The sequence below is a fragment of the Podarcis raffonei genome, chromosome 6 (genome assembly GCF_027172205.1).
Source record: "Podarcis raffonei isolate rPodRaf1 chromosome 6, rPodRaf1.pri, whole genome shotgun sequence".
Classification (NCBI taxonomy): domain Eukaryota; kingdom Metazoa; phylum Chordata; class Lepidosauria; order Squamata; family Lacertidae; genus Podarcis; species Podarcis raffonei.
This window is the reverse complement of record NC_070607.1, coordinates 64,810,165-64,823,576: the sequence shown is the minus strand read 5'-3', so window position 1 is coordinate 64,823,576 and position 13,412 is coordinate 64,810,165. Positions and strand designations below refer to the sequence as shown.

The following is a 13,412-nucleotide window of genomic DNA, read 5'->3' as shown; positions in this document are numbered from 1 at the left end:
TGATTTTTATCTACCCTGCTTTACATACAAAAAGGTAATATAGTATCTTTAAGGTTCTGGAAATGCTTAGATCCAGCCTAGCTGGATTCTAATGTCTAGCATTCCAATATAGAGCCTGAATCCTAAGGTAAGTAAACATAAGGAAATTCACATCAGTAAACTTTCCCGTTCTCTCATTTGTCTTCTAAAAAGCCTCTGTAGGAGGTAGAGAATAGAGGGCTCTCATGGACAATATGGGATGGGTTGCTGCTGGGATGAGAATCATCCAATACCCTCCTATCAAACATTGTTCAGGAGGGACTCCTGAAATAAACAAGAGGCTGGAGGGGGGAAGACGAAGATAGGATACTAGCATGAAATTTTATGGATAAAGCCCATTAAAACTGTCTTCTCTTCAGTTTTTCAATACTATACATACTATGAGACTATCAACAGGAAAAATACACTAACGCTGGACTCAGCAGGGAAAGCGGTTTGTCTTTTACTGCTGTTATAAACCAAGCATCTACATATTCTGGTCTACAGGGATTCAGCTGTAGTAAGCAATGAATTATTAAAATACCAGTATCATGTAGTCAGAGGTGCTGTTAATGTAGCTGTTCGGTACCATGAAGCTGTAAATAATTGAAGGAAGGTATGAAGAATCACAGCACGTTTTTGAAGCAGTTAGGTCTGAATTTTACAAAGTAGCAGAGAAGTGTAGATGATCTTTCCTTCCTCAGCAATCAAAACAAGGGCAGCAGGGATGTTTTTTTTTTTTTAAAAAAACCCATTACTCTTCAAATATTAGCTTGGAACACTTAGAACACCAATTACACATTAATGGTGCTATTACAGACTTTGGCAAAGACATCTACAAAACTGTGCTGCAATCTGTAACTGTGCTATATTTGTAAACTGCAAGTGGGGCCTTTATTTCTGTATTTCTTCCACAGTATGAAATTGCCAGAGAAACTGTACCTTCCTTCAGGCTCATGCTTCACAGTAGGAAAAAAGAGCATTGCTGACTAGGGACTTGTTCACACTAGAATGGGTCCCTGAGGCAATGAATGAGGGAAGAACATCAGCTCCTTGGTGCCAGAAGTGATGTTAGTGAAAATGCAGATGTTTCAGAGGGAAGCAGCAAATAAGAGACTCACACAAATACTCACAGTGACTTTATAGACACAGCTTCGCAACATTAAGACCTAGAACAGACTCCAGCAGACTTGAGGCACCCTCACAGAAGCTAATCACATCTTTGTCCCACCATCATCACTTATGGTAAAAAGAAAAAGGTTTTAGCAACCTTTCATGCTTAATCAGTGCCCATCCAAAAACCACAACCTATACCAGGGCAAAAAGGGATCAGGGATTGTCTTAGCTGCACAGAAATTTAAACTGTATTGCCAATTTCCTTCTGTCTGCAGCTTATAGACCCAGATTAATGGTACAGCTGCCTGATGTCAAAAGTCTCCTCTTTCAAGAAGGTCAAACTGACACCATAGGTTTCTAACATTAAGTCAGTGTCAGCAAAGTGTCCGGCTTGATGTATGGTATTAGATCATCATTTCCAGAGTCAACAGAAATGCCTTTCTAATAATACTGCTCCAAGTGAGCAGTTGCTATAGTTATTAGTTAACTGCAAATAGGGTAGAACTTTTGGATAATATTATTAAGCAGCAGTTTGCACTATGTACAGGTTGAGAAAGTCTGCTACACAGCATTCATTATCATGCCCATATCATTTAGAAGATGCTTGCATAAAATTCTTCCTCTGGCTAGCTGTGCTTTCTTGGGCTTGTGAAAGGGATGAGTGGCAACCTTGGAACTTGGAGTAGTATCATTTTCATCCACCTAGGAATATGCATATGACTGCAGAAATGCAGCCAGCCATGTATGCTTTATGGAAAACTCCTCAGAATCACTACCAGCCATGCATCCAGCACCACTCAATTACCATTAATATTTTTAAAATTATTATTCCTATGAAGTTTTAGAGGTTCGCTATGTTAAACATTTCTAGACATTTGTTCTATACTGAGCACATTTTTATTTTGACACTGCAAGGCTTCACTTGGCACTTGTAAGCAACACTCTAAAGGGTGACAGATTGGTTAGAAATGGAAGAGAAAATAGTAATCACTTTGATTATATTGAATACCCCACCACGGAGCCTGTTTGACTGCATCAGCTATTAGCACAAAGCTACCCCCATGGGGGTATCCAACTTGCTATTTTCCTTTGCCATGAATGATTCATAATTCAGCCCTAGAAAAACAGCCTATGGTATCTTTCACCACTATGCCAACAGAAACTGCCAACAAAATCCCCTGAGGTTCTGTTCTGCAAGTTATGAACTAATGGGCAGATGTGCCAAGGGCAAACAAAGCCCTCGTGCCCCACATCACAATAAAGTATGACATCTGGCAACAGATTTTTGTCTTTGAAAACCTATTATAGACCAATTCAAGTGAAAAGTAATAATTTTACACACTATTAACTTGCTATTTGTCAAAATACTCCACAATCACAATGAATGTACCCATGCTGTTATTTACAGCACTTCGAAGATTGCATAACATGAGAACCCCACCTTCTCACTGTATTTGCTGCTAAGCTGGTCTGTATACATAATCCTTTGCCTGCTTGGACATAAGGGTTTTTTTTTTTGGAAAAGCTAAAAATCTGCTCTCATTACAAATGTCAAGGAAAGATTTTCTTTTGTTTTCCTAACGAAACACCTCACTTATTCTTGAAGAGGAAACCATTTTTCTTGGCAAAGGCTTACATGTAACCTGGAAGAGACTTGAAAGGCTTGTTAAATGTAATAAATGGTAGAACATTATTAGTGCACTTAAGTAATATTAAGCTCAACTTCATAGGTACCACAGGCAGAGCATTTCCCAGCTAGCATGTTTTGAGTGAGGAAAAAAAAGGATTAACTTTTAAAGTTACAATTTACATGAAAATTCTCACATTTTGACAGTGCGGATGGTTCTGAATGATCAAATGTCTAGTAGTTGATGCAAAATAGTTTTTCAGCTTCTTAGAGAATGATGATAGAAACCCATGTCAGTGTCAGAGAACTGTTTGTGAATATACCACAATTGTATACTGATGGTTGTGTTGATAGGCAGTTACAACACAAATAAGATAATTTCAGTACTGGGACTGGTCTACCCAGTCTGCTTTGTAGAGTTAAAGCAGGAGTATCTTGTTTAATAAGGCCTACTGTTTCACTTGAATTCCATCAGGAACTACACTTATTTTCTGAATTATCATGAAGTGTTAAGGAACCAAAATGTAACTCTGGTCTATTTGTACCACTTTAGAATGAAAGCAAGGTTCTCACATGATTCAATACGCCACGTGGAAAACAACCCTTCCTCAGTTCAGCCTCCATACCCAGGGACTGGAAACAGCCAATGTAAACATTTTTTTAAAAAGGAATCGGGGGGGGGGCTTTCCTGAAAAATTACAGGCCACACAGCTTAACGTCTGACAAAATGCACTGTTAAAGACAAAATCACCAAATATACAGAAGAATAAGCCTTGCTGAAGCACAGCCAGCATGGCTTCCACAAGGGTAAGCCCTGTCTCACTAACCTATTAGAGTTCTTTTACAGTATCAACAAGCATAATAGGAAGAAGTGATCTACTTGATATTATGTATGTGGACTTTTAAAAAAGCTTTCAACAGACCCCCAAGTAAGTTTGTTGTTGTTGTTGTTTAGTCGTTGTGTCCGACTCTTCGTGACCCCATGAACCAGAGCACGCCAGCCACTCCTGTCTTCCACTGCCTCCCGCAGTTTGGTCAAACTCATGCTGGTAGCTTCGAGAACACTATCTAACCATCTCGTCCTCTGTCATCCCCTTCTCCTTGTGCCCTCAATCTTTCCCAACATCAGGGTCTTTTCCAGGGAGTCTTCTCTTCTCATGAGGTGGCCAAAGTATTGGAGCCTCAGCTTCATGATCTGTCCTTCCAGTGAGCACTCAGGGGTGATTTCCTTAAGAATGGATAGGTTTCATCTTCTTGCAGTCCATGGGACTCTCAAGAGTCTCCTCCAGCATAAATTCTTTGGCAATCATGAAATAATAAATAAGTAGTTCCTATTCCCCAAGAGGAGCTCAACAGGAAGCAAAGAGCAGGAATTAATGGACAACGTTCCTGATGGAGGGAGGTAGACAGTGGAATCCCTTAAGGATCAATACTGGGACCTGTGCTTTTTAACTTGTTCATAAACCATCTGGGGTTAGGAGGTGAGCAGCGAGATGGCCAAGATGCTAATGATACTAAGTTGTTCAGTTGTTAAAACAAAAAGGGATTGCAAAGAGTGGAGTTGGATGGTAAAGGGAATGGAGAAACTCCCCTATGAGGAAAGGATGTTAAATTTGTAGCCTTTTAGTTTAGATAAAAGGTGAGTAAGTGATAGAAGTGCAGAAAATTATGCATGGCATGGAGAAAGTTGATAGAGGAAAAGCTTTTCTCCCTCTCCCATAATGCTAAAACTCATGAACATCCAATGAAGCTGAACATCGGAGAAGTCAGGACTGACAAAATAACTCCTCACACAGTGCACAGTGACGGCCACCAACTTTGAAAGAGAATTAAACAAATTAATGAGTCTAAAGGCAATCAATGGCTACTAGAGAGAAGAGGATGCTGGACGAGATGGGCCACTGGCCTGATCCAGCAGGCTCTTCATATGTTCTTAAGAATGGCTACGATACCCTTGCCAAAACAAGTACTTTTTAAATTACAGACTTTATAGTTTTAAAAGAGATAAATCATTGTTTTGTTTCATTCACTGCACGTTATAGTAATGGGGAAATGCTGTTGCTCAGTGACAGGGGACACACTTTACATGCAGAAGGTCCTTGGTTCAATTCCTGGCATCTCCAGAGGTGGGAAAGACCCTGTTTCAGACCCTGGGGAGCCGTCACCAGACTCGACAATACTGAGTTAGATGGCTCAGCAGCCTTGAGCTAAATTTTTTATAATGTAACAAGCAAGAAAAAGAGAAAGTGTGTTGTAGCTCCTCCGCTTTTCTCCCCAGATATACTAGCCCTTCCCCCTACTTTTTGTTGGAAACCAAATACTGAGTTAAAAGGGGGGGGATTGGGAGGGGACACAGAAGAGAACTTCCTTTGTTTCAGATTAAGTAATTGTAAAATCATAAACTGTCTTGGCTAGGACTGGCATTAAGAACATTTTAAATTTAATTAAGATAAATACTTGGCTATAATACAAGAACTATTTATTTTCAAGGTGTGAACTGATTTAATCCCAAACGGCTTATAGGTTGTGAGTTCTTGCTCATCTCCACCCCTTTAATTTAGTGAATTTGAGGAAATTAACACATATGCATTCCAAATCTTACATGTTTACTTTGAAGTACGTATCATTGTGCTCAAAGACGTTCAACCGTTATTTTATTTCAAGGTGGCTCGAAGGGCATGCAGAAGACCCTAGGCACAGTCCCTAGTATCTCCAGGTAGGGATGAGAGATACTCTGCCTAAAACCCTGGAGAACTGTTGCCTGTCAGCATAAATACTGAGCTATGGTTTGATTTGGTATATGGGTGCTTCCTATGTTCCTAGTAACACTTCATCACCACAAGGACGCCTTATGGAGCAACTGAATGATCTCCACTTTCCTCCCCCTCACCTCCTGATTCGGTCCCCAACCCTCCAGAGCAGATTTGAAGGCACACACAAGGGGAGGAGAGACAGGAAAGCACACCACACTAGCACAAAAAACCACCCATACTTTTAGTTATAAGAAAACTCAAAGCAACTAAACTTCTGTACAAGACTCAGGATTTGAGTGCTTTGCATTAATCCAATGAACACTACACCTACAATCCAGAGAGCTAGCAAATACACAGAATCATAGAATTGTAGAGTTGGAAGGGACCCTGAGGGAGGGTCATCTAGTCCAACCCCCTGCAATGCAGGAATCTCAATTAGATCATACATGACAAGTGTGTGTAGCTCATCATAGGGTACATCTTCTAATTTATGGGCTTTAATTGAGTACTTGACACACTGCAAATGCTTTTTTTGGGGTGGGGAATATAATGCTCAGACATTGTTTGTTAATGAAGAATCCTTTCCCAGAAAGACACCTGGGCTATAGATACAGATCACAGTTAAACCAGTCAATCCATAAGACAATACCATCATCCATTCTCCACATGGACACCATGTTAAAATGCATGGATTGGAAGCTCAAGTGGAGATTTATTTATTTAATAAGTTTATTTAAAAGACAGAGAGGCAAGGAGGAAAAGAATGGATGAACTGATGGTGTGCCTTCAACATGGTGAGTGAAATAATGCAAGATGAAATCTTATATATAGCATGTCAGACCAAATAAAGGTTAGAAAAAAGTAACATATCCTTACATACTTTGGAAAGAGAAAAGCAGCCCCAACGAGCAAGATCAAAGGCCTATCCAAACCAGCAATACATTTCAGGGAATGGCCAGGGCACAAAAGCAAAATGCTCTCCCATAATTTGTCACCAGCACTGAATACTGTAAATTATATAATGCCTCTGAACCTGGAGGTTTTATTTAACTATCAGTTTGACAGATTGTGAATGAATCTATCACTTTAGCCCTGCTTAGGGTGGTGCACCAACTGCAACTAGACTTAATTTTTGCAATGCACTCTACGTGGGACTTCCTTTGAAGAGCCTACAGAAACGTCAGTTGATCCAGAATGTATCAGCAACAAAACTAGTTGATGTTTGTCTACATGAGCATATTATACCTGTTTTACAACAGCTGCACTAGTTGCCTATTCACAATTCAAACTGTTGGTGATTATCATTGAACTCATAAACAGCATGTGCTCAGGATCCCTGAGGGTTTGTCTCCTCCCGTATCAACTTGCCTCCACCCTAAGATCCATTAGGGAAGCTCCTCTTCATGTTTTGATTGTGAACAAGGCACAGCTGGTTAGATCACAGAAGTGAGCCTAGATTGCGGAACTCCCTATCTTGGGTGCCAGTTTGGCCTTCTCTCTCCTTGCTTTTTGCCACTTTAAGACGTTTTAGTATTAGTCCAACAGGCATTTGACATGCTGAGTTCTTCAGGATACTTATGTGATCTTATTTTAAAGACTGGTTGCATCTTCTGCACTTGCCTTTTTTTCTGATGTTGGATGCCTCTTGAATTTCATTGTTATTTAAAATGTTAGGTCCCTGAGCACTAACAATTCTGTAGAAGGGTGGGCTATAAATATTTTTAATATCACCATAGTCTGTGGACTCCATTAGCTGCTGTACAGCATGAACAGGGTCAACAACTCTTGGCTGGTATTGACTGCAAGTGAAGGTTTGTCATCATGAACCAGCTGCCTCAACTTGGGAGAGGGGCATGTTCTTGTCTCTATCACCATGCTAAGCTAATATTACTGATTTTTTTTTTAAGTTGACTGCTTTTGCAAAAGAAAATGGTGATCATCCTCTGGCTATCAAGTGATAAAGTAAAAACAGAATTAACTAAAAGAAAAATGTTTAGTTTAACAGTAACTATTAAACAGTTTTTAAAAGGGAACAAGGATTAGAAATCATAAAGCATTCATGTAAAAAATAAAAAGCAAGGTTCAATGATGTATTCAAAATTAGATCAAACAAAATTCTAGGTGCATACATTTTGCAGGATGAGTGTCAGGAACACTGCTTTAAGGTGCTTCTGATCTTACTTGCAAGGCTGGTTCCAGAGAGCAATGTGGCAGGCATGTTCTTGACCCACCTGGCATTTGTATTATGAGGTGCCACCAGGCACTATTTTGTCCTCGGTGGTATTAAATGTCCATGTGAAGACATAAGGAATAATCACTTCAGGATTTGGAGCAAAGTGTCATCAGTATGCTCTTGGAGCTTGATGAAGACTTTTTAAAATTACAGCAGGTATTTTAAATACCGTATTTTTCGCTCTATAACACGCACCCGACCATAACACGCACATAGTTTTTAGAGGAGGAAAATCCGTAGGCATGCCACCCGTAGGTATTCCCTCCATAACACGCACAGACATTTCCCCTTACTTTCTAGGAGGAAAAAAGTGAGTGTTATGGTGCAAAAAATACGGTAAGTGTTTCTGATTTTACAGTTAACTTTAACCCATTTTATTCTCACTATATCCCTTTTGTACACCACTTAGAAACAATAGTGTTAAGCAGTATATAAGTGGTTGAAAAAATGAATAAAAGATTTTCCTGCAGCTTGGATTAAGCACTAGAGGACTCAGCATGTTCAGTGAAAATGGGATGCTGACTAACTGTTGAGGTTTGGAGGGGCGGAATGGAATGAAGAGACTGGAACCCTGAACAAAGGATTTTCACACTGTAATGTTTTGTTTTAGGGCTCCATGTGTTACCATCTATATGCTGTTTGGTGTAAGTCTTGCACAACAGAACTAAGTCACACATTTATTACACAATATGGAAAGCTAAATGCCATATGACGTGGCTCTCTTATCTTGATTAAATAAAGCCCACGCTCAGTAGCAGAGCATTTTCTAAGAGCAGGAACCACAAGCAATGATAGCACTTTTCTAAACTTTTAAAAGCAAAAAACATTTTTTCAATTAAACTTAGAGAGCAGCTAGCAGATGTTCACCAGATTTACTTAATCAAGCAAAGTAGCAGAAAGCATCTCACGTACTTCTGCCTGCAATCCCAAACTCTTACACAGGAACATTTCCCACTGAATTCAGTGGAATTTACTTACAAGTCGATATGCACAGGATCAGGCTGCAAGACTGGTAAAGCTCCTTCTCTCATACAATTCATCCTGGACCCTGTGGTTGGTAGGCTTGTTGCACTAGGCAGTGAGGTAGGTATATGAGAGCTGTCTGACTGTCAAATATGCTATTGCTTGAACCTGAGAAGACAGAGACCCTGACAGGTTTCTGCCACTAAAGCATTCTTGTTCTCCAGGCATATGAGGTAGTGAGCCCACTTTTGTTTTTAAGTACTTCCAGGCTCTTCTGCTTTATTAAAAAATACTTTTAGTGGCCATTTTAACTAACATACATTATTTGTGTAACAGCTATTTATTTCATGACACCCTGGAAATCACTATGTGTGATGGTCTATAAATTTGGATAAATAGATTAGGCATCATATTCAGAAGTATCAAAAAATGAATCTTAAATGGTAGATTTAAGATTAGACTGCACTAAAGGATTACATACACTTCATAAACATCTATGCAGAAAAGTAATCAGATTTCAAATGGGGGTTTTACGCACTTACAATCCATTTCTTCCAAATATCAATTTAAAAAAAATTAATGATGCTACAGCTCCTTTATTTAGAAAGACATGTTGTGAAGGAAAACACATTAGTCTTGTATGCACATATACATCCGTGCATACAAAACTAATGGAAATTCTGAACTGTGGGGCCAACAGGACATAAAATGCAAAAGGTCTGTGACATTTCTAAGCAAGGAGCCTGTATACATTTGGGCTTTGCACAGAAATGTTACAGACCCCATTGTTTATCATTTTTTTTATCATTTTTTCACTGTGTACCCACATGTGTATATATGATCTGCCAACTGAGGATAAGACTTCATGAATCTTGACAAAGTGAGCTCATGTCTACAAAATCTTATGCTGGAATACATCTGTTGTTCCCTAAATTAAAGGCTGCAATTAAAGGCCCACTGAATTCAACTGGGCTTACTCCCAGGTAAATAGGGTTAAGATTGCTATGTAAATTAGCTGCATTTCGTTCCAACAGGACCAAACTGAGTCATGGCAAGTTTTTCATACTGATGTCAATAGGATCGAAGTTCTGGATATTAAGTGCCACAATACTTTTTCTTGTGTACATGGCAAGTTTAGCCATCCTCTGCTTTATTGTGCAGATTTAGACGTGTGACAAAAAAATAAATCACACTCCTCTGGCTTGACTGTAATATCCCCAAGATATTCAAAGTCATCTAACTAGCAACTGCCTTCCACAGTCAGTAGCAATACCATTATTAGGAAGAAGTAGTCTCATAATTAAACGACTTGGCATTAAGGCCAACTATGAGAGGTCAGAAACAGCCCTGGGCTCATGACCAATGACTAGAAGAGTCTCATCAGGAACAAAAACAGCAACCACACTGCAAAAAGAAATCCCAGTTCTGTCTTTCACAATATGAATTGCAGACAGATTCCATTTTTACATGTCAAAACAATACAAATACAAATACATAAATGTGCACTACCTTACCTTTTTCACTTGCCTTTGGTATGCTATTTATAGACACTAGCTGACTACACAGAACAATATTTAGCATAGGGTTACCTTAACCATCAATGATGCTTCAGTGTCTGACTGAATAACACAAAGACACATCCCAGGATCTTCCCCAAGCCAGGCAAGACAACTAAGTTTAGCAGTTATCCCTCTCCCAAGTACTGTGATTCCATCAAGGGGTCTTGTGAACTTCTCACAGAGAACTTCCAATACCTGCAGCCTACTACAATTACCAAAATTACCGGTAGTTGCTAGAAGTCAAATTGGTTTATTTGGTACATTTATATCCCATCTTTTCTTTCAATGAGCTCAACATGGTGTACATGTTTCATGACAACTACACTGACATAAAAACTACCAGCATGTATATTTGAGTGGATAGACACTAAGCAAAGGAATACTGGGGCAACTTATTTTCATGAAGACAGCCCCAAATTTGCCAATCAGAAAAGGGACACTCTTGAAAAGGTTGGAATCAGAACTACAGAAACAGAAACAATAAGAGAAATAATGATGGTAACTGATGCTCAAACTTTAATAACCATTTTTAAAGGAAACAAGAGTCATACTATATAGCTTTATATATTGCTCCACAATAAACCATATCTAATATACCACTAAGTGATACCTGTTCAACATGTTCAGTGAGATAACTGACAGGCAAGTGTAACATCTGTGTAACATGATAAAAGGGTCCACTCATGGGGGAACAGCACAGTAGCTACCTAGTCCTTTATCTTCTAGCGAACATACTTCAGCACTTCTTGGAACACTGTCACAAGCTCCTTAATGACATTGAAAACAGTCTCCTATCTGCCTGCCTTGAAGTAAACATCATCTGATAACAGAGCTGAGCAACTGGTGTCCTCTCCAGATTTTGTCAGACCTCAGTTTTGATCATGACTACTGACTATGCTGGCTAGACTGATGAGAGTTGGGAGTCCATCAACATCTGGAAGGCCACAGGTTCTCCACCCCTGCCTTAAAATAACAACACTGTCGGATTTCCCTGACTGTGGACACTTAGCCAGTACAGCAAAACTCCACAACTGGTGTTTTGGTCTTTTTTGCGTGTTCAGCAAAAGTTAACAGACCATACCACAGATTCACCAAGGCCAGGTTCAGACTATCAGTAGCAACTCCTGCCAACTTTTATCAAGACCAAGTGGAAACGCTGTCTGAAAAAAGTTCCAATAAGTGATAATAGGACACAACAGAAACCGGCAGGCGAACTATGCTGTTGTAAAAGCAGCAGAACCCAAAGCGGACCCCTTCACACAAACGGGTTTCGCGTGAGCGTCCCACCATTTGGCGAACAAACACAAATCCACAGTTAGGAGGGCGAGAGAGAAGACTCAGAAGCAGTTCCCATTGTTTTGAGACACGAACTTGGCACCTGCAAGCGAGGGGATCCACAAGATCCTCTTACCTGCCCATCCTTCAGCATCCACGCATACAACCACCCCCGCTCAGCTTTGCCCCGCGTCAAGGTGAAAAAACGAGACGGGAGGCTAGATTTGCCCTTTAGGATCTGAAAAGGACAACTTCTGAAACCCCCACTCAGGATACCGCTTTGCCCGTGACGACTGAGGGGGAGGTGGAAGCACCTGCCGTGTCTGCGGGGCGGAGACCCTCCTGCCCCTGGTGAAAAAGCCCCGCTGGGGAACATGAGGGAGACGCAGAAAAGAGGCTACTCACCTCGCGGAGGGGCCCCCGCTGCGAGGCAAAGGCGAGAGCAGGCCCTGCTCCAGGCTCCGGCCGGACAAGCGGAGGCGGCTGCAGTCCAACACACCTCGCCGGCAAGAGCAAGGCGAGGCGGCGCACGGGTCCCCGGACGCCCCTTGGAAAAGAGGCGGGAGGGGGAGAAGCAGCAGCAGCAGCAGCGCCGCCGGCGGGAACAGCGCCATTGGCGGCGCCCCCCGGCCAGGCCCGGAGCTCCACCGCATCCTCCGTCCCTCTCTTTCTCTTCCCCGCCCCCGCGAAGGCCCTGCCAAGCCAGGCCTCGCCGCTACGAGCTCGGCCTCATGCACGCCCCGCCCCCTGCTTGCTCCCCGCGGCCTGCCCGTGCGCAGAGCTGAGCCCACAGGGGAGAATCCGGCCTGGGCCTGGCCGAGCTCTGCGCACGCGCGCCGAGCCTTGGGAGAACGTTCGGGGGAGGAGGGGGCGGGGCCGCGGAGGCGCCTCGGGCCGCCGGAGGGAGGCGCTTGAGCGTCGGCGGAGGAAAGGGCGGGGCAATTGCACCGCGGGTGGTGAAACTCCGCCCTCTACGCTCAGCTTTGCCGGCGGCGGCAAGGTTGACTCGAGCGCCTTCAGCAGCCCGGTCCTCGGTGTGTTTACCCAGAAGTCCACTGTTTTCAGCGGGCCTTACTTGTGAATAAATGGGAGCGGGGCTGCGGGGATTAGGCGTTGCCCTTCGTCCGTCCTCCCGCTCCGTGCTTGCGGGATAAAAGGGATGTGGTCAGCCCTGAAGCTGTGCGACCCTCACCGTCTCCTCATAAATACAGGAGTCCAGTTTTTTATATATATATATTTAATCCCTACACATCCACCCATCAAATTCAACATTATATCCATGTCTATGAACAGAACCATGAAAATCAGGAACCCAGCGTCACCACTGTGCAAAAACGTGAATCTAAGGCATTGATCCTGCTGATCTTACATAAAGGTAAAGGGACCCCTGACCATTAGGTCCAGTCGTGACCAACTCTGGGGTTGCGGCGCTCATCTTGCTTTATTGGCCAATGGAGCCAGCGTACAGCTTCCAGGTCATGTGGCCAGCATGACTAAGCCGCTTCTGGTGAACCAGAGCAGCACACGGATACGCCGTTTACCTTCCCGCTGGAGCGGTACCTATTTATCTACTTGCACTTTGACGTGCTTTCGAACTGCTGTGTTGGCAGGAGCAGGGACCGAGCAACGGGAGCTCACACCGTCGCGGGGATTCAAACCGCCGACCTTCTGATTGGCAAGTCCTAGGCTCTGTGGTTTAACCCACAGTGCCACCCCTTACATGTTGTTGTTGTTGTTGTTTAGTCGTGTCCGACTCTTCGTGACCCCATGGACCAGAGCATGCCAGGCACTCCTGTCTTCCACTGCCTCCCGCAGTTTGGTCAAACTCATTCTGGTAGCTTCGAGAACACTATCTAACCATCTCGTCC

At 42.4% G+C, this 13,412-nt stretch overlaps 1 protein-coding gene across 1 annotated transcript in view; it reads right to left on the bottom strand.

Annotated features, from left to right (window-relative positions):
* Window positions 1–12,229, bottom strand: part of LRIG2 (leucine rich repeats and immunoglobulin like domains 2) — a 45,571-nt gene extending 33,342 nt beyond the window's left edge. Inside the window, exon 1 of the mRNA XM_053393509.1 lies at window positions 11,950–12,229. Within this exon, the coding sequence (XP_053249484.1) occupies window positions 11,950–12,197 (248 nt within the window). The 5' untranslated portion in view covers window positions 12,198–12,229. The remainder of the gene's footprint in view (window positions 1–11,949) is intronic.
* Window positions 12,230–13,412: the final 1,183 nt, after the last annotated feature.